Source organism: Sus scrofa, chromosome 1 (assembly GCF_000003025.6).
Source record: "Sus scrofa isolate TJ Tabasco breed Duroc chromosome 1, Sscrofa11.1, whole genome shotgun sequence".
NCBI classification, from domain to species: Eukaryota; Metazoa; Chordata; class Mammalia; order Artiodactyla; family Suidae; genus Sus; species Sus scrofa.
In genome coordinates, this window is record NC_010443.5 from 51,014,498 (window position 1) to 51,037,159 (window position 22,662).

At 40.7% G+C, this 22,662-nt stretch overlaps 1 protein-coding gene across 3 annotated transcripts in view; it reads right to left on the reverse strand.

The window, feature by feature from the left end:
* B3GAT2 (beta-1,3-glucuronyltransferase 2) overlaps window positions 1–22,662 on the reverse strand; it is a 99,620-nt gene that overhangs the window by 72,531 nt on the left and 4,427 nt on the right. Inside the window, exon 2 of one of the 3 annotated variants that reach the window (XM_021089491.1) lies at window positions 17,037–17,815. The exons of the other annotated variants lie outside the window; for them this stretch is intronic. Within the exon in view, the coding sequence (XP_020945150.1) occupies window positions 17,555–17,815 (261 nt within the window). The 3' untranslated portion in view covers window positions 17,037–17,554. Of the gene's footprint in view, window positions 1–17,036; window positions 17,816–22,662 lie in introns of those variants that run through there. 3 annotated transcript variants of the gene reach the window in all.

Sequence of the window (22,662 nt, forward strand, 5' to 3'; positions counted from 1 at the left end):
CTACACCACAGCTCACGGCAACGCCGGATCCTTAACCCACTGAGCAAGGCCAGGGATTAAACCTGCAACCTCATGGTTCCTAGTCGGATTCGTTAACCACTGTACCATGATGGGAACTCCAAGCTTGGGGTCATTTTTTCCACTCATTTTCTCTGCCCTTATTTATTGTGCAGACCAGAGGTCACGGCTGGAGCATCTGACCATATGTGGCCCCATATGAAAGTTTGGTTTGGTGTACAAAGAGTTTCTGCCTTTTAAACAGAGATGTGTGAAAAATCCAGATATTTCTGGCCTCTGAAAATTTGGTACACTAGGCTGGCCTTCCTTTATGGCAACGGGGGCATCCTGAGGCCATGTGTTTATCAGCAGCGCCCCCCGTCCCCTGTTCCCTGCAGAGCCCCTACCATACCCCTTGACAGCCCCAAAGCTGAGTTTACATACGATTCTTTCCCATGACTTTCACATGACTCTTTCACATGACTGTGCTGGTCATGGGGGATGTGCCTCTGTCCAAAGTGAGAAACTGAAAAACGGACCGAAGAGGCCATGCATTTCAAGCAAACAGGGAGGAGACGTTGTTGTATAGATAGAAATGAGGACTGTTCCTGTATGTTTAATATGCAAAACGTGTCTAAAAGACGCCGTGAGAAATAATAAGGACCATGAGAAAAAGATGGGCAAGGGACATAATTAAAAACCTTACTAAATGAAAATTAATAAGGTTGAAGTTTCAGCCCTTTATGTTTTAACACAGAAAAAGGAACACTGCTTACACATGGCCAGCTTCGCTTAATTATGTTATGTGCTTGAAGGCATATGAATTTGTGAATCCTCATTTGGAACGTCTGGGGGGAGCCGGCTGGGCTCTGCTTATCATAAAGCCACAGCCATCAAGACAGTGTAGTATCAGCGTAGATACATGGAAGAGATTCGACAGTTCAAAAACAGTTCTTCACAGATGGCTGGTTTTTTTTTTTTTTTTTTTTTTTTTAACTCAGATGTCAAGATAACTCAGTTGGGGAAAGGACAATCTTTAACTGTGCTGGAACAAAAAGACTTCTAGGAAGGAGGGAGGGAGGGAGGAAGGGAAGGAAGAGATAACTTCAACCCCTATATCTCACAATATTCATAAAAATTAACTCAAAATGGAATCAGGGACATAAATGCAAAAGCTGATGTTATAGAATTTGTGGAAGAAAATATATAAAAGAAATTCTTTGTGGTCTTAGGGTAGACAAAGATTCCTTAGAAAGGTCCAAAAATATGAACCCTAAAACAAGGACAAATCAGACTTCATCAAAATGAAAATTTCCTATTCTACAAAAGATATAAAATTTCAAAGTTAAGTCACCACCTCAGAGAAAATATCCAGTACATAAATGTGACAGAAGATTTTGTATTCAAATTATACAGAACTCTTATAGGTCAATTTTAAAATGCCTAAAGCACAAGCACTGTGGCCAGTTTAAAAATTGGACAAAGATTTGAATAGACATTTCATCAACAAACAATGAATGATCTAGTAGCACATGAAAAAATGTTCTATATCCTCAGTCATTATAGAAGTCATAGCCACAATCACACACCATTGCACACCCACTAGAATGGCAAAAATTAAGAGTGCCAATACCAAGTGTTAATGCAGAGGTAGAATAACATTCTGGTGGAGTGTAAAATGATACGACCACTTTGGAAAACAACTGGCAAGTTTCTTATAAAGTTAACACATATCCTTACAATGACTCAGTAATTCCATTTCTAAGTATTCACCCAAGAGAAATGAAAGCATTATGTCCATCCAAAAACCTGTACCTACATGGCATGTCAGCTTTATCCACAACAGCCATTAAGGCAGAAAACGTACATCAACTTATAAACAGATAAACAAATTATGATACAGTCGAACAATGGATTACTAGTCAGCAGTAAGACAGTAAACTACTGATATTCATAACAACATTATGAATCTCAAAAACATAATGCTGAGTGAAAGAAACCAGATGAAAGGCTACATACTGTATTCCCCCGCTTCCACAAAACTCTGGCACTCATTTTCAGTGATGGAAAGCAGGTTAGAGGCCACATGTGGTAAAAACGGACTGTAAACAGCTATGGAAGGTGATACATACAAAAGGGTATGTGTGTAAAATGCAGCAAATGCTACACTTGAAATGAGTACATTTTATTACAGGTAAAGTACACCTCAATAGAGCTGACTTAAAGACAAAATAAAGACAAAATTAGTAGCTTTTCAGATGAACTCATGATTAAAGGGCCTAGAAATATTAACACCCCACTAGCAATAAATCTCTAGATCTTGGTTTGCAAATACCATTCTCCACTAAAGGGAACCAGGGCTCCTCAGAGAACTGGCTGGTTGCAGGTCTGGCATGGGGAAACTGTAAGATGAGTTCAGAATGTTTCACACCAAAAAAGCAAAGAAGTGCTCAAAAGATCAACAGTAAAGACAGAAGCTGGTCTGACAGGCTGCTGGCTAAGCTGTGAGCAATTTGGCATGAAAAAGAATGACACTGGAGTCAGAGACAAGATGGCCCAGGAGACTCAAGCTCACCTCCTCTCACAAAAACACCAAAATTACATTTGCTAAAAAACCACCAAGAAAATAGACCAGAAGCTACCAAAAAAGATATCCTATACCCAAAGACAAAGAAGAAGCCACATTGAGATGGTAGGAGGGATGCTTCTGCAATATAAACAACACCATCCGTACCCACCAGGTGGGCAACACACAGACTGGCAAAATAACTACACTGCAGAGGTTCTCCAAGGCATATGTCAGGTGCCCCAGTCTGGGAGGTCTGGCATTGGGAAGAGGAGCCCCCAGAGCATTTGGCATTGAAGGCCAGCGGGGCTTGTGCATTTGGCACTGAAGGCCAGCGAGGACTGGGGGAAACAGACTCCATTCTTGGAGGGCATACACAGGGTTTCATGTGCATTGGGTCCCAGGGAAAAGCAGGGATGCCATAAAAATTTGGGTCAGACCACCCTGCAGGTCTTGGAATGTCTCCTGGGAAGGCAGGGGGATGGCTTGCTGTGGGGGCAGGACATTGGAGGCGGAGGTCCAAGCAATAATCATGGGTGTGAACTCCCCTAGAGGCTGATACTTTGGAAAAATCTGGCCCCACTCATCAAGGCTAAGAAGCCCCAGGCCAAGCAACAAACAGGGCTGCAACGCAGTCTCACCAATCAGCAGCCAGGGTGCCTAAAGTCCTCTCAGGCACAGGGCCATCTCTAATCACACCCAGAGACAAAGTCCCCCCAGAGGGATAAGAATCAGCTCCACCTACCAGTGGGCAGGTACCATCCTGAAACAAGCTCCTGTACCAACTTTACCCACAAGGGGGCAGACACCAGAAGCAAGAGAGTCCACAACCCTGTAGCCTGCAAAAAAGAGACCACAGGGAAAGCTGGACAAAATGGAAAGGCAGAGAAATATGAGCCAGAAGAAGGATCCAGACAAAACCCCAGAAAAACAGCTAAGTGAACTAGAGATAAGCAACCTACCTGAAAGACTTTCACAATAGTAAAGATGATCCAAGACCTCAGAAAAAAAAAAAAAAAAAAAACCTGGAGGCAAATATCAATAAATTACAAGAAACATTCAACAAAGAAATATAAGATTTAAAGATTAAACAAGCAGAGATGAAAAAAACACAATAACTGAAATAAAAATTCACTAAAAGGAACCAATAGCAGAATACAAGAGGCAGAAGAATGAATAAGCAAGTTGGAAGACAAACTGGTGGAACAGAATAAAGAAAATGGATGACAATGGGAGTTCCCCAGTGGCTGAGCAGTTAAGGATATTGTGTTGTCACTGCATGGCATGGGTTCCATCCCTGGCCTGGGAACTTCCAAGTGAGGTGGGCAAGGCAAAAAAGATTGACATTGATAGATTAAAACACACTTAGGGGAGAAAAGGACCCCAAGGTCTATGGTTATAGGCTGAGGGCAGTGTGTGAGAGAAGCTGTTCTTTAAGGAGAATACCAGCTAGTAAGTGCAAAAGGAAGGACATAATAGGAAAAGCACCATTTGATACCCCCCAAGGTACAGCAATAAGTAATTCAAGCAAGAATCATCACTGGATGCTGTAACTCTTGGGTAAAAGTCATTGGGAAACAAGATATTCACACTGTCTCAGAGTATCAGTGTATGGGCTACCTATTAATTACAAAAGAAAAATGTGCCTTTACCACGGAGAGATCTGGCAGTCCCTACCCTGGCCACATGGTCCAGCTTGGCATCACCATCCATACAATGATCTGACCATTTGTGCCACCTCACTGGATGCAGGAGGAGGAAGAGAATATCATCTCTGTGGTGTTCTCGCTAAAAAAGGTTTGGCTTGGGTATGTTAAAGAGGAAACAGATGACTTTTTCTTTTGTCTATGGGGACTTAACATAGCCAAATCTGTAACTGTTTAAATGTCTATTTTCCTCAAGGATTCTAGGTAAGTAGGCACCATTGAAGAAAAGAATGCTAGTCTAAGAGTATAATGCTACTGTGACAACACTGGGCAAGGAGATACAAGGGCTGCTACTCTGGAGCCCCCCACCCCATGAGTCCATCCTCTCTTCTGCCATCAATGTTAAGATATATTCCTTCAAAAAAAATTGAAATAAGCTTCATCTATTCCACTATTCTTTGTATAGACCTATATGCTTGATAGTCACTGAAAATATAAACACAATTAATTGCCAACAACCATGGCATTCCTTATTTGGATATCAAAAAGGAAAACTTTATATACAATCAAATGTATAAGTTATGGAAGCAACCTAAGTGTCCATCAAAAGATGAATGGATAAAGAAGATGTGGTACATATACACAATGGAATACTACTCAGCCATAAAAAAGAATGGAATTTTGCCATTTGCAAGAACATGGATGCACTTGGAGGGCATTATGCTGAATGAAATAAGTCAGAGAAAGACAAATACTGGAAGAAAAAGACAAATACCATATGGTATTATGTGTAGTCTAAAAAATACAACAAACTAGAGAATAAAACAAAAAGCAGCAGACCCACTGGTATAGAGAATGAACTTGGGGTTACCACTGGAGGGTGGGGTGGGACAGGAGGGTTGGGGAGTGGGAGGTATGAACTATTGGGTTTAAGACAGGCTGCAAGGATGTATTGTACAATAAGGGAATATAGCCAGTATTTTGTAATAACTGTAAATGGAATGCAACCTTTAAAAATTGTACAATTTTTTTTAAAAGTCAATAGTAACTGAAAAAAGGAAAAAAGCTCAACATATGGTTAGGTTTGTAGAAAGTTTCTACAAATTAGCATGGTAATATGTTTCAATATTCTAAGTAGTCATCCCCCCTTTAAAATTTGCTCCTTTTGCTACTCATTCCCCACCCTGTTTTAAGAGTCCCGAGTTCTTTAATGGCCGACAGCATATCGCTCCCCTCTGGGCAGTGTGTCCACCACATAAAAGAAGTGTTCAAATGTACAGTTCACTCAGCGTGAGCATCCATAGCTCCAACCTAAAGCTGATGTCTGGTCTCACTAGTCCACTAGCCTTTTCAAGTAACAGACAGACTCAGATACAAAGAAGCTAATTCACACTTCAAAAAAGTTGTGAATTAATGATGCTGACTTGAAACATTAAAAAATGAACATGGTCTCAGAACATGTCTTGCGGTCCTGTGTGTGTGTGTGTGTAGATACTGAGGGCATATACTGGACTTTTCAACCCCTGTACAGGAGGGGCAGAGTCCGCTACAGCTGTGTCTTGGCCATATTCAAACTATTTTCCTGAACAAGGACTAACCCTGGCTTGCTCAGTACTATGAGTATGTGAGGAAATTAAAATTCTTTCATTTGTTTGTTAATTTCTCCGTATGAAAACCAACTCCCCATCTCCCATTCTTCTCAGGGAGAATACTAGAGAAAAGAGGTCCTTAAATCAGATATTCTTAAAGATGTGGTTTATACACCATCCAGTTTCAGCATGAGGTATAACATTCTGGGACATTAAAGAGATCACACCTCTCCTGTCACACACAGCACTGTCTTAAAAAGAGTTGTGAAAAAGACACACAATCCCACTTATCCCCCAGGCAATGAGATATAAACTCTCTTTTCATTGAAATGGAACATAATAAAATATTCTCTGCATTCTTACTCTTCAATCCTGTCCCCTGTTCCATTTAAGATCCTTACACCTCTGGGTTTCTTTCCTAGCATTTAATTAACATTTAATATTACTCCAAATAGGATATAAGGAAGGTTACAGAGATACACAGACATTAAAATTGAACAATGAGAAGAAAGATCCCAAATTGACAACTTAACCCTCCACCTAAATGAATTAGAAAAAGAAGAACAAAAAAGTCCTAAAGTCAGCAGAAGGAAGGAAATTATAAAGATCAAAGAAGAAATCAATAAAATAGAGACTCAAAAAACAATAGAGAAAATTAATAAAACCAAGAGCTGGTTCTTTGAAAAGGTGAACAAAATTGATAAACCCCTGGCCAGACTCACTAAAAAGAGGAGAGAAAGAACCCAAATAACCAAAATTATAAATGAAAAAGGAGAAATCACAACAGATACAGCAGAAATACAAAAAACCGTAAGAGAATACTATGAACAACTATACGGCAACAAGTTTGACAATCTGGAAGAAATGGACAATTTTCTAGAATCTTACAGCCTGCCAAAACTGAATCAAGTAGAAACAGACCAACTGAACAGACCCATCACTAGAAATGAAATTGAAGAGGTCATAAAATCACTCCCTGCAAATAAAAGTCCAGGACCAGATGGCTTCACAGGTGAATTTTATCAAACACATAAAGAGGAATTGGTGCCCATCCTCCTTAAACTCTTTCAAAAGGTTGAAGAAGAAGGAATACTCCCAAAGACATTCTATGATGCCACCATCACCCTCATTCCAAAACCAGACAGAGATACCACCAAAAAAGAAAACTATCGCCCAATATCATTGATGAATATAGATGCAAAAATTCTCAACAAAATCTTAGCCAACCGAATCCAACAACATACCAAAAAAATTATACACCATGACCAGGTTGGGTTCATCCCAGGTTCACAAGGATGGTTCAACATACGCAAATCAATCAGCATCATACACCACATTAACAAAAGAAAAGTCAAAAATCATATGATCATCTCAATAGACGCAGAAAAAGCATTTGACAAAGTCCAACATCCATTCATGATCAAGACCCTCGCCAAAGTGGGTATAGAGGGAACATTCCTGAATATAATCAAAGCCGTTTATGATAAACCCACAGTAAATATAATACTCAATGGGGAAAAACTGAAAGCCTTCTCACTCAAATCTGGAACAAGACAGGGATGCCCACTCTCACCACTGCTCTTCAACATAGTTTTGGGAGTCTTAGCCACAGCAATTAGACAAACAAAAGAAATAAAAGGCATCCATATAGGAAGAGAAGAGATAAAACTGTCACTGTATGCAGATGACATGATACTATACCTAGAAAACCCTAAAGACTTAACCCCAAAACTACTTGAACTGATTAATAAATTCAGCAAAGTAGCAGGGTATAAGATTAACATTCAGAAGTCAGTTGCATTTCTGTATACCAGCAATAAAATATTAGAAAAGGAATACAAAAACACAATACCTTTTGAAATTGCACCTCACAAAATCAAATACCTCGGAATACACCTGACCAAGGAGGTAAAGGACCTATATGCCGAGAACTATAAAACTTTAATCAAAGAAGTCAAAGAAGATGTAAAGAAATGGAAAGATATTCCATGTTCCTGGATTGGAAAAATCAATATTGTAAAAATGGCCATCCTACCCAAAGCAATCTACAGATTCAATGCAATCCCTATCAAATTACCCATGATATTTTTCACAGAACTAGAACAAACAATCCAAACATTTATATGGAACAACAAAAGACCCAGAATCGCCAAAGCAATCCTGAGAAACAAAAACAAGCAGGAGGCATAACTCTCCCAGACTTCAAGAAATACTACAAAGCCACAGTCATCAAAACAGTGTGGTATTGGTATCAAAACAGACAGACAGACCAATGGAACAGAATAGAGAATCCAGAAATAAACCCTGACACCTATGGTCAATTAATCTTTGACAAGAGAGGCAAGAACATAAAATGGGAAAAAGAAAGTCTATTCAGCAAGCATTGCTGGGAAACCTGGACAGCTGCATGCAAAGCAATGAAACAAGAACACACCCTCACTCCATGCACAAAAGTAAACTCCAAATGGCTGAAAGACTTAAATATACGACAGGACACCATCAAACTCCTAGAAGAAAACATAGGCAAAACACTCTCTTCTGAGAAGACAGCAACATCATGAGTATTTTCTCAGGTCAGTCTCCCAAAGCAATAGAAATTAGAGCAAAAATAAACCCATGGGACCTCATCAAACTGAAAAGCTTTTGCACAGCAAAGGAAACCAAAAAGAAAGCAAAAAGACAACTTACAGAATGGGAGAAAACTGTTTCAAATGATGCAACCGACAAGGGCTTAATCTCTAGAATATATAAACAACTTATATAACCCAACAGCAAAAAAAACAATCAATCAATGGAAAAATGGGCAAAAGACCTGAATAGACATTTCTCCAAAGAAGATATACAGATGGCCAACAAACACATGAAAAAATGCTCAACATTGCTGATTATAAGAGAAATGCAAATCAAAACTACCATGAGATATCACCTCACACCAGTCAGAATGGCCATCATTCATAAATCCACAAATAACAAGTGCTGGAGGGGGTGTGGAGAAAAGGGAACCCTCCTGCACTGCTGGTGGGAATGTAAACTGGTACAGCCACTATGGAGAACAGTTTGGAGATACCTTTGAAATCTATACATAGAACTTCCATATGACCCTGCAATCCCACTCTTGGGCATCTATCCGGACAAAACTCTACTTAAGAGAGACACATGCACCCGCATGTTCATTGCAGCTCTATTCACAATAGCCAGGACATGGAAACAACCAAAATGTCCATTGACAGATGATTGGATTCGGAAGAGGTGGTATATTTACACAATGGAATACTACTCAGCCATAAAAAAGAACAACATAATGCCATTTGCAGCAACATGGATGGAACTAGAGAATCTCATCCTGAGTGAAATGAGTCAGAAAGACAAAGACAAATACCATATGATGTCACTTATAACTGGAATCTAATATCCAGCACAAATGAACATCTCCTCAGAAAAGAAAATCATGGACTTGGAGAAGAGACTTGTGGCTGCCTGATGGGAGGGGGAGGGAGTGGGAGGGATTGGGAGCTTGGGGTTATCAGACACAACTTAGAATAGATCTACAAGGAGATCCTGCTGAATAGCATTGAGAACTTTGTCTAGATACTCATGTTGCAACAGAAGAAAGGGTGGGTGAAAAAATGTAATTGTAATGTATACATGTAAGGATAACCTGACCCCCTTGCTGTACAGTGGGAAAAAAAAAAAGATTAAAAAAAAAATTGAACAATGGTGAGTGGTAACAAATAGCTTCCCCATAAACCAGCAAACATCATAGAAAATAGCGCCACTACAGTAAGGGCAGGTAAGTAATGCTACTGAGCACAGTGTAGGAACCACATGAAGAAAATCACCACCTTCACTAAGGATGGAAATGATGTGAAAGAGGACAGAGACTGACTGAGGCAAGTACTGCTGGTTGCACGCTCTATACCTACTCTCTCCTATTCTTCACCAGCTGAGCTTCGGTTTAACTCAGCAGTGACCAGCCTTCTCTAATCCCTCCCCTAAACATGAGTGAGGAGAGGCTGACCCTTTCCCAAAAGCAGGAGCAAAATTCTAACTTGTCAGTGATTAGTTTGAATGTTGGCAGTGCTGGTCTTCAGAGAAAGCGTACTGGGTTGCTTCTGGAAAGGTTATCCCTACTCCAAAGGAACTCAGCACATAGCCATGTCTTGATGTGATGGCTGGAACTGTGGCAGCCATGTCATAACCAAGAGGAGAAGAGGTGACACACAAAGCAGACATTCTGAGGATAGCAGCATGCAGAGAGGTGGGATTGTGGGGCCTTGATGACACCACTGGGTTTCTAAATCAGCCATCCCTGTCACCTGCTCTCCATTTGGACTTCCTGATGAGGGAATGCAGCTCCTGTTCCCACAGTTTCTCTTCCCAGGCTCAAAGGAAGACTCTGTCTTAGCAGCCCTTGCAGTCATATGACTGACTTGGGGCTGGGGAACACAGGCAGAAATAAGTCAGTTCCCTCTCTGGTCCTTAAAAATAACTGGAGCAACCAGCCCTCCTCCCTTACCAGGGTGATTTTACAAACCATGTGTTAGTGGATGGCGCTGTGACAAGACAGAAGCAGTGGGGTGTCTGAGTCACCAGCCTGACCTATTAGAGTAACTAAGCCACAGCACACTTTGCAGAACCACCAATAAGCTTTTACTGTATTGAGCTTCTCAGATGTCAGTCTGTCTGCTGTAGTAGCCAGAATTAAGTACTTAGTTAATAAAGTGAGACAATATATATTCTTATCTTTTTTTTTTTTTGGTCTTTTTAGGGCTGTACCCCAGGATATGGAGGTTCCCAGGATAGGGGTTGAATCGGAGCTGTAGCCAGTAGCCTATACTATAGCCACAGCAAAACCAGATCCAAGCTGCATCTGTGAACTACACCACAGCTCACGGCAATGCCAGATCCTTAACCCACTGAGCGAGGCCAGGGATCGAACCTGCGTCCTCACGGTTACTAGTCAGATTTGCTTCCACTGAGCCATGATGGGAACTCCTACGTGCTTATCATTTAAGCCCATTTTTTGAAATTGTTTAAGTTGAGGTTTTGTAACTTGTAGCTAAAAGTTTTGTGTTTGTCACACTTGCCATGTTCTTGGACTAGAAGTCTTAAGAACACATAGGATTCTTCACATTTGCGCCCAAAGTGAGGTTCCCTGACAAGAGCTCCCTCATGTAGCTCTTTGGGGCTGTTAGTTTGGCTCAGGGTTATAAAAGCTTTAATTGTTGAACCAGGGCAAAGTGTGGTATGCTTTTATGAAGATAAACCTTAGGCATCTAACAAAGATGTGAACCTGAGTGGAAGGGGGACCAGGAGCAGCAGGAGCACTTTCCTTGGGGAGTTGGTCCAGGAGCTGGAGGTGCTGGTCATCTCTGCACAACACTCACATTTATCTGGACCTAATTCACAAGAAAGTGGGAACTTTCCACGTTGCTAGTTTCGTTGGCTAAATAGTCTCTTAGCAGCAGGTTTGGAGTTTAATTGTCTTTGCCAATTAATAAAGCACTAGAGTGCTAGGATGATCAATACAGCAAAGACCTCATGACAAATTCCAATTTCCCAAATAAATAGAGCATTTACAAGAATTCCTATTTGAAAACAAAAAAAGCTTCGCAGTTAGCAGCAATGGATTAGAGATGCATACAACAATAAAAATACATCTTTAAAACATGATACAGCAGGGAAAAATGGAAAAAATATATTCTACAATGCCATTTATATACATTTAAAATGCTGCATGCAAACACTATACATTTAATAAGGGTACATAGAAATGAAATAGCCCATAGCATGTACAAATAGAATAGATGCCTGATGATAAGGATAACAGGAAATAAACAACAGAACAAGAGAGGACACTTGCATAAGACAATGTTTATAGCAGGTTAGGACTAAGAGGTATGATCAACTCTACCTCTGTACCTGAATTCTAAGGAAAAGAAAAAAATTTCAGGTTCTCCTGGTGGAAAAAAATATACAGAATATGTGACAAGTGAATAAAAGAGGAAGAGGGAGGGAAGCCTCTAAGATTACAGAAGTAATTAAGCCCTCTCAGAAAGTATTTAAAAGGAGAAATATGATAAAATATTCCCTAGAGTAAAAAGAAGACTCTTTGTAGCCTCAGTAAAAGGTTATTTTACGAAGTTACTGGATACTCCAAAGTAAAGATATAGGTGAATCTTAAAAGGAAACCTAATTCAGAAAGTCCAGTCCACAACAAAATCCAGAGGCTGTTTGCTCATATAAGATTCACAACAGGGGTTATTTAAATAAGGCTTTATTTACAGACTGTTAAGTCCTTAACTTGGGAGAAGAGTGTCAGATAAGAAAATGGATAAATAAACAAGGACCAACACTTTGCTGCTTAGCAGAAATTGACAGAACAATGTACATCAACTATAATATAAATTTTTTTTGGTCTTTTTGTATTTTTAGGGCCACACCCATGGCATATGAAGGTTCCCAGGCTAGAGGTCAAATCAGAGCTGTAGCTGCTGGCCTACACCATAGCAATGCAGGTTGCGAGCCGTGTCTACAAACTACACCCCAGCTCACAGCAACACTGGATCCTTAACCCCATGAAACAAGGCCAGGGATTGAACCTGCATCCTAATGGATGCTAATTAGATTTGTTTCCGCTGAGCCAGGACAGGAACTCCTACATTTTTTTTAAATAAATAAAAATAAATAGTGGTTAAAAAAAGAAACAAGGACCAACATTTTGCTATTTACAACAGACACACTTTAAATATAAGAACAGAGAGAGGATAACAGTAAAAGGATAGAAAAAGGAATACCATGTAAACTTTAAGCATATTAAAGCTACTGTGGCTATATTAATATCAGGCAAAGTAGCTTTCAAGACAAAGAGATTACCAGAGATAATGAGGAACAAGTCATAATGACAAAAGTGTCAATTCATTACAAAAAAATAACAAATCTAAAGATGTATGCATCAAATATCATAGCTTGAAATACATGAAGCAAAAAATAAATCTAAAAGGAGGAAGAAAATTTCACTGTCATAGAAATTTTAACACAGTTCTCTTTGTAGTTGATATAGTAAGCACAGTGAATATCATCAGGGACACAGAATTTAAGCAGCAGTCAACTAATTGAAACATAAAAGTCTATGCCCAGTAACATAAAAAAAAAAAACACATTCTTTTCAGGTCCACATGGAACATGCACCAAAACAGCCATATGCTGGAATATAAAGCAAATCTCATAAATTTCAATTGAATCAAACTAGATTATGCTTTCAGACCACAAAGAATTAAACTAGAAATCAGAACCAGAAATTTTTTTTCTTATGGCCATACCTGCAGCTAATGAAGATCCCAGGCTAGGGGTTGAACTGGAGCTGCAGCTGTCAGCCTACACCACAGTCACAGAAATGCCAGATCCAAGATACATGTGTGACCTACTCTGCAGCTTATGGCAATGCTGGATCCTTAACTCACTGATTCAGGCCAGGGATCAAGCTCGCATGCTCATGGACACTTACGTCAGGCTCTTAACACGCTGAGCCACAAGGTAAATTCCAGAACCATAAATTAAAAAAACAAAAAAACTATAACTATTCAGAATTTAAGCAACATGCTTTGAATTATTTAGTAAAATTATTAAAGAAGATCTTAAAAAAAAAAAAAAAAAAGTCAAGGGTGTTCCTTCCATGGTGCAGGAGGTTAAGAATCCAACTGCAGAAGTTCCTGTTGTGGTGCAATGGGAGCAGTAACATCTTGGGACAAAGGTTCTATTCCCCAGCCCTGCACAGTGGGTTGGGGTCCCGCATTGCCACACCTTTGGCTTAGGCTGACACTGAGGTTCGGACCTGATCCCTGGCCCAGGAACTCTGTATGCCTCAGAGTGCCCGCCCACCCGCCCGCCCCGCAAAAAAAAAAAAAAAAAAAAAAAAAAAAAGAGAGAAGAATCCAACTGCAGAGGCTCAGGTTGCTAAAGAGGTGTGAGTTTCATCCCTGGCCTGGTGCTGTGGGTTAAAGGATGTGGCATTGCCACAGCTGCAGCTCGGATTCAGTCCCTGACCCAGGAACTTCCATATGCTGTAATGTCGCCGTTTAAAAAAGAAAAAGTCAATAGAAGCTAGAAAAAAAAATTATTTTTCTTTTGCTTTTTAGGGCCACACCTGGGCATATGGAAGGTCCCAGGCTAGGGGTTGAATCAGAGCTAAAGCTGCTGGCCTACACCTCAGCCACAGCAATGACGGATCCAAGCCTCATCTATGACCTATGCCACAGCTCACAGCAACATCGGATCTTTAACCCACTGAGCAAGGCCAGGGATCAAACCCACACCCTCATGGCTCCTTACCAGTGAGCCACAAAGGGAACTTCCAAAACTAGAAAATATTTTGAAGTGAATGAGATATGAAAGTTCAGCAATAACACTTGTGAGATGCAGCTGAAACAGTGCTTTAAGCATATATTAGTAAAGAAGAAAGGTAGACAAATTAAAGGTCTATGTTTTCATTTCAATAAATCAGAAGAGAAAAAAATAAAGCAGGAAATATTGCAGCAAAATGAAACCAAAAAATAAGTGAATTAGAGTTGGGCAGCAGAGAAAAAAACAAAGTGAAAAGTTGGATCTGGGACCCCTCCTCTTAGCATTCAAATCTCAATTTCACCACTAATTAGCTGTGAGGTCTCAGGCACATTAGTAAGGTTCTCTGTGCTGGTTGGTTTCCACAAATGTACATGTGTATGATAACATCATAGTATCATCTCACAGGGCTGTTCTGAAGATTAGATGAGTTAAAATGTGTAAGGTACTGAGGACTCTGGTACATAAGTAAGAGCTGTATCAGGGTCTGCTGTCAACACTGTCACCATCACCATCACCATGTGTTGCTCAAGGGCATATTCTCCAACTGTGGCTTAGACGCAGGGAGCTGTCACCAGGGAAGCCCTTTTCTTCTTTGTTTAGGAAACAAAAGACACCTATTTTTCTAGGAAAAACTGCCCCAAGTAAATTCCACAAATCCAGTCCTGGACTAGGAGATGCCCCACTTCTGTATTTCAGGATTTACAAGTTGAATCTCTGATACACGCCTTAGGTCAGTCTTGAATATGAATGTGAGTAAGAATCAAGTCATTTAAAATCATGCCTAGAAACGTCTCACCAGATACCACTGTTGCATGGAACCCAACTCAGAAAACCCTGAATTATCTTATTTGTGTGTGTCCTTGTGAAATGTGTAATACTTTGTGTGCACTATTTCAAATATACAGAAATGGCATCACGGCATAGATCTTTACACTGTATTTTCCATGCTGTTCCATATTTTAAAAATCTATTTATTCTGTTCTGTATACCTAAAGTCCAGTCCTGGATTTTTTTTTCAGTTCTGTTAGTAGCATCTGATAACATTTTCAGGTATGGGACAGAGACCAGAACTAACTTATTAAAACTTAACAGGTAACATCCAAAAGAACAAAATAATCAATAAACCTAACCAAGGAAGCAAAATATTTGTACACTGAAAACTATTAAAATATCACTGAAAGAAATTAGAGAAGGCATAAATAGAATGATATCACATGATGGTAGATTCAAAGACTTAATACTATCAAGATCTCAATATTGCCCAAAGCAATCTGCAAATTCAACGCAACCCCTATCAAAACTCCAATGATTTTTGCAGAAATAGGAAAATCCACCCTAAAATCCAGACGGAATCTTACGGGAGCCCAAATGGTCCAAAAAATCTTAAAAAAGAAAGTTGAAGGACCTGTACTTTCCAATTTGAAAACTTCCTAGAAAGCAACATTAATCAAAACAGTATGGAATTGGCTTAAAGACAGACATATCAACCAGTGGAACAGAATAAAGAGCTTAGAAATTAAATCTCTCTCTCTCTCTCTCTCTCTCTCTCTCACACACACACACACACACACACACACACACACACAGTCAAATGACTTTTAACAGGGGTGCCAAGACCATTCCATGGGGAAAGGATAGTCTTTTCAACAAATGGTGCTGGAAAAAACTGAGATATCCACAGGTTACACTATGTAACATTGTGTACAAAAATTAACTCAAAATGAATCAACGTTAATTACCTAAACAAAAGAACTGAAATTACACAACTATTAGAAGAAAATAGGAGAAAAGCTTTATGACTTTGAATTTGGCAACAATTTCTTGGACATGACACCAAAAGCACAGGCAATGAAAGAAAAAATAAATTGAACTTCATCAAAAATTCAAAACTTTGGGGCATCAAAGGCCATTATCAACAGCATAAAAAAGCACCCCTCAGAAAGGGAGGACATATTTGCAAATTACATATCCAATATAGGATTAACATCCAGAATATATATAGAACTCCTAAAACTCAGCAACAAACAACCCAATTTAAAAAATGGGCAAAGGATATGAATAGACATGTCTCCAAGAAAGATATACAAATAGTGTAAGCACAAGAAAAGATGGTCAGCATCTTGGTTTCCTTAGGGAAACGCAAATAAAACCACACTGAGTTATCACATCAGACTTCTTGGGATGGCTATTATGGAAAATAAACAACAAAGAAATCCTTTTGGAAAATATGACTGTTCCTTAAAAATTTCAGCATGGAATTACCATATGATCCAGCAATTCCACTCCTGTATATGTGCACAGAAAAGAACTGAAAGCAGACACTCAAACATAATTTGTGTATGAACGTCCAAGGCAGCATTCATTCACTAGAGCCAAAAGGTGGAAAACAACCCAGTACCAACTGGAGGTTGAATGGATAAACAACATTTGGTCTATACATACAATGGAGTAGTGTTCAACTTTAAAAAGGAATGGAATTTTGATGCATACCACAATGTGGCTGAACTTAGAAGACACTGTGTTAAGAGAAATGAGCCAAAAACAAAAGGACAAATATTGCACAACTCTACGTTTTATGAGGTACCCAGAATAGTCCAGTTCATGGATACAGAAAGCAGACTAGAGGTTACCAGGGGCTGGAGGGAGGGCAATGGGGAGTTACTGTTTGAAGGATCTAGTGTTTCAGTTTGGATAATGAAAAGGTTCTGCAGATGGATGGTGGTGATGGTTGCATAACAGAGTGGTTGTACTTAATGCCACTGAACTGCACACTTAAAAATGGTTAAAATGGTAAATGTTATGCTGTACATATTTTACCACAATAAAAATGATAACAAGAGTACTCAATTTGTGTTTCCCCCCCACGGTCCCTCACAAGGAAGGAAAAGAGACATAAGAAGCAGAGGACAGACATTTACTTCTAAACGTCACTGGATTTACAAGAGTCAACCAAATGAACACCTGTATTTTAATCTATAGGACAATCAACTGGTTTTCAGAGGAAACTCTGGGTTGCTGTTAAAACCCCAAACCATCACCCACAGAAACCACAACCATCATCAACCTGACTTCTTAATGTTTGTCTCCAAATTTTTTAAAATCTGTAAACAAAGGGGAAAAGCGAGATCAGAACAGGTACAGTCACAAAGCCTGTCTTTTCAGTGTGCGCAGAAGGAACCAGAGGCAATAAGCCACAGCCAGGGCATGAGGGACCCCAGATCTGATGGCTGCAGGTACCCAGGCAAAGCAAGGCTGCAGCTCCCCTGGCAGGAACACATTCCCAGGATGCCTCTAGCACTTCGGCCAGTGGGAACAGACGCAGCAGAGGAACTTTTCAAAGTTACAGAAATAACCCCAAACTGTCACTTGACCTTTAAAAATGGCACTGACATTTTTATCTCGCAATGCCGAGTTTATCTAGAAGACAGCATGTCCACACGCAGGCCTGCTTCATGCCACCACGGGCTGGTTGTTGGGATCCTGCAGCGCGACAGCAAGGAGCCTGGTGACATCTTGTCTTCTGGAGCCTCCTCAGCTCCTGGGGCTGGACTCTTGAGAGCAGACATCTGGGCGGGGGGTGGGGGGAAGCCCTCTAACCCACTGGATGCCATCCTCACAGTGGTACACAGCACCTTCAGGCTGTGAGCAAGCTGAACATTAGGGCTTCTCCTCAGCTGTAAAAAGGACATCGTGGTTCCAAACTCACAGCAATTAAGAAAATTAAACATCTAAATACCTAGTGCACAGCCAAGGTTCAAAACCCAGCAGTCAAGTTAGTTCCCCTGAGGTCCTGAGGGCTTTGGCTCCACCAGGCCTGGAGCCCACATTTCCCAATTCCTAACTTACTGCTCTTTCTACCAAAACAGGTCTCACAGAGTAAGTGAGCGCAGACAGTTTTAAGGGGATATGTTCCCGGCCCCTGGCAATTCTATAAATGGTCCTCTAAACTGGACCTCTTGGATGGAGGGCAGGTCCTGCCTTTCCTCTGCCCATCTCAGTCGCCCTGCTCCAGCTTCACACCCATGCTGGATCATATTAAAGGTATCATCGCACTGTGGTTAAACCTCTAGGGCCCAGCAAAGGTAATTAGAAACACTGCCCTCTTGGAGTTCCCTGGTGGCCTAACAGTTAAGGATCTGGCATTGTCACTGCTGTGGCTCAGGTTTCTGCTGGCATGGGTTCAATTCCAGGCCATGGAACTTCTGCATGCCATAGGCATGGCCAAAAAAAAAAAAAAAAGAGAGAGATCAATATTGCTACCTTTATTAAGAAAGTTAATGATATCACCACCTATAATTTTTTTTAAAAGGATACAAATGAACTTACAAATCAGAAACACTCACAGACTTTGCAAAGAAACTTACAATTACTGAAGGGGATAGACTGGGTGGCTGGGAGGGATGGGTTGGGAGTTTGGGACTGGCATATGCACACTGTTGTGTATGAAATGATTGGCCATGGAGAACTGCTCTATAACACAGGGAATGATACCCAATATTCTACCATAATCTAGAAGGGAAAAGAATCTGAAAGAGAATGGATATGTGTATATGTATAACTGAATCACTTTGTTATACAGCAAAAATTAGCACAACATTGTAAACAAACTATACTTCAATAAAACTTTAAAAACTGGGGAAAAAAGAAAGTTAATGTTTCCAATGAAGGAGTGATAAATCATTTTAGAAGACAGGGAGTTTCTAATTATATCTTCAACAAAACTGAAGAATTAATGTCATCAACAGATTATTAAAATCCTTTTTACTAAGAGATCGACATATGATTTTTGGCTTAGAGCTTGAGGGTTCAAAAAAACTGAAGAACCCTGGTAGAAGAAAATGCCTTCCATCTTACTTACTTCTTTACATAAACAAGGTTAACCTAATGGGAACCAAACTTACACTGAACCCTCTTTCTAGCAATAAGTAATATTCATCAATGATACAGAGTATCAATGAATTTAGATATCAGTTTGAAAATATCCTAGAAGGTATGTAACTTCACGAAATTCTTTCAGGAGTTACGTGAATAGAAAATGTTGGGGACCCCTAGCTGTGACTACACTTCTGGTCTGAGACAAGCTGGATGACAGTTTGTGAAGCAAGAACAGGAACAGGAGAGAACCCCTTTGTCCACACAGCCAAGGAGGCACCCAGGGGCCTGTGCCCATACCTGCTTTTGCAATAGCTTTATCTTCCCCAGGCTGGCTGGAAATGAGCTTTACAATGTTCTTATGTAAGAAAATTTAAGAAATATTTGAAACAATGACAAACCAGCACAGGGTGGACCTCCCAATAAGTGCCAGTCAGCTGCTGCCCTTCGTGTCTCAGTCAAGGCTGGAGGGGGCTGGGCACAGGGAGAGAAGTCAAGTCATCCTCCCTGCTTCTGCTGTGGATATAGCTGCGGGGTCGAGGAGTACACCTAACCTTCCCACCCCAGCAAACGACCTTAAATATTGAGCTACTGCTTCCAATTTTTTTAAGCCATGCTTGCAGCATGTAGAGGTTCCTGGGCCAGGGACTGAACCTACGCCACAGCAGTGACATTGCCGAGTCCTCAACTGCGAGGCCACCAGGGAACTTCCACGTTGTTGCTTCTAATCAAGTGCTTGAAAAATAGATTCATTTCATTCCTATTGAGTTGCCCTCTCCTTTGAAACACACTATCTCTTTGACACATCGACTCATTCATTAACTCATTCCAGAAAGACTATCATGTAATAGTCCATGCCAGGAGCTGGGATAACAACAGTCACTAACAATACAGCCTGCAGGAAGTGGGCTTAGCTCCTGCTCTGAGATCCCAGCATGCCACCCATGAGCTTTCACACACTCTCAAACCAGCCTCACACCTCATAACCCACAAGAAGGACCCTTCTACCTCCTCCCAGTCTAAAATGTCCTTGAGATGCTGTTTACTCTCACACCTCACTTCCTCCCAGGACCCTTTAGAGACAAGCTCTATTTAGCTCGTGTCTCTTGAATCATTGTTATAACCCAGTGGGTAATTAAAATTCCCAGTTTGCCAGCTCCACCTGGGACAGACTAATTTTGGAAGATCAAGCACCTCTACCTCCTCCTCCCCTCCCGGCCTCCAGAAACACTGTCCAGGTTTCAGGAGCAGAGGACTTAGAGGCATCCAACTAAGTGAGACAGTATAGCTTTCTGGTAGACCTGTCTACTAGAGCGACCACCCACAGGGAGAACAAGGGGAAAAGAATATTTATAACTAACTTATAGTTCAGCATTTAGAGCAATTTTCTTCTGTTCACTGCTGTGTCTCTTGTGTCCAGCATTTAGTGAATGTTCATTAAATATATCTGTTGAGTGAAGGAGTGGATTGTAGGAAGCTTGGGAGTTGAGGGACTCTGTTCCCGAAAGAAGCTGTTCCTGGAAAGGCCCTGCACAGAGACTCAGATAACAGTCTGTGTCATGTATCTAAGATAATATGGCTATTGAAATAGCAACTGGAAGATCAGTTGGCCCCTGCTTTCAGCGCTAATAGGGAGAGAGAGAGAGAAGTCCATGAACACTTGTCCATAGCAAGGCATCCCTGTGGATCAAGGTGGGGAGAGAAGGATTAGACCTCTTCCCTGTGAGAGAGGCTGGAGGCTGGTGGGGAGCTCAGGTGGGAGCTTTGGGGTTAAACAGACCCATGTTCAAGTCCAGCTTCACCACCTAGTAGTTAATGTGACATTGGCAAGGGTTGCCTGCCTCTGGAAAGCTGCATGCCCTTTTAAGTTAACTTCCTGCTACTGCAGCTCTTCCACAAAATGGAGATACGGCTTATACAGACTGGGCTAATGACTATATTAGCTGCATTTTTAAAAAAGTTCTGCACTCATCAAAGAAATGTGCTCATGCCTAAACATCAGCATCAGGGTGGGGGAAAATGGGGGCTGTCCTAGAACTCTCCTCAGGGGCTGTGGTGAGGATCAAATAAGCTAATACACAGAAAATCCTAAATATGGTTCCTGACCCACAGTAAGTGCTCATTTTGCTTGTATCCATGGTAAAGGATATTTTAAACATTTAAAGTTGTTTACAAAAATTACCTGGTATGAACAATGGATTACCGCAGTTTATTCCTATGCATTGGAAGTGGATTCTAAACCTACCTACTTAGTAGCCTGCCTTACCTACCTATGAACTGGTACGACAACTTTGTTTTTTGGTGTGGAGGGGAGGGGATTTGAGCACCATGCAAAACTTAAATTTCATGCTTCAATAGCACTGCAAATCAAATATCAATAATGTTATCTTAATTTATGCAGATCAAACCAAAAGGTTTAAACAGATGTATCTGAACATGATTGAATTCTATACCCAGAAAACCCCACTACTTGAGGAGCACCTGGAATAGTTAGTAAATAAGGCTGACTTGAGTTCTATTTTGCTTTTGGAGAACGCCTTGGAAGCAATTACTATTCCATTACTTTTCACACAAGAGAAAATTTACCAGCCTGCAATTTAGAAGCAAGTGGAGTAGACAGAAAAAAATGGAGTCACACTCCTAGTTTCCAAAAAGCAGTGGACAACAGTCTAAAAGCTTAAAAGACACATTCACTGCACCAAACAATCACCGGGACATGTCTTCATGTCTATTCATAAGAAAGACTAATCAGAGAAAAGTAGGTTGGAGGAAGAAGAATGATGGGAAAAAAAAGACAATATGGGAGTTCCCGTCCTGGCGCAGTGGTTAACAAATCCGACTAGGAACCATGAGGTTGCAGGTTCAATCCCCGGCCTTGCTCAGTGGGTTAAGGATCTGGCGTTGCCATGAGCTGTGGTGTAGGTCACAGACGCGGCTCGGATCCTGCGTTGCTGTGGCCCTGGCATAGGCCAGCAGAAACAGCTCCTATTAGACCCCTAGCCTGGGAGCCTCCATGTGCCGCAGGTGCAGCCCTAGAAAAGGCAAAAAGACAGGGGGAAAAAAAAAGACAATAGGAAGAAGGAGAATACCTTTTAAATCCAAATAGTTATTTCTGGTCCATTACAATATCAGAATCCACATGAAAACTGCTGGTGTTCATGGAAAACCCTGCCAAACTTAGCTATAACGCAAGTACTATACACCTAGGGGGAGTAAAGAAAATGTGCAGATTTGACATCGCTTGCCTAAGAAAATTGCCTGTAGGTTTATACACACATTTTTACAGAATTCTCACATTTGATCAGACTTACGGCATGACTGTTAATACACTTTTAGATGGGAAGACATAAAACACCAGGAGCACATTTCAGGTAAAATCATCTTTGGATGCTACCCCTAAGAGAAACTTTGAGGTTTCTTTACTTTGCAAAGATAATTAGCCTACTTTAAGTAACTGGATCAAGGGTAAAAGGAAAGAGAGATCGCCTGCCTCCTTTCAGCAAATACATTCGGAATATACTATGTAGTGAAGGAGGTGCCAAACACTGCAAATGTGAAGATCCTTTGGATTATGCCTCCAATGAGCTGCAAATATAGGAAGGAACATATAAATGGTCAGAAAAGGGCAGGAGGAAACTAAGCCTCACCC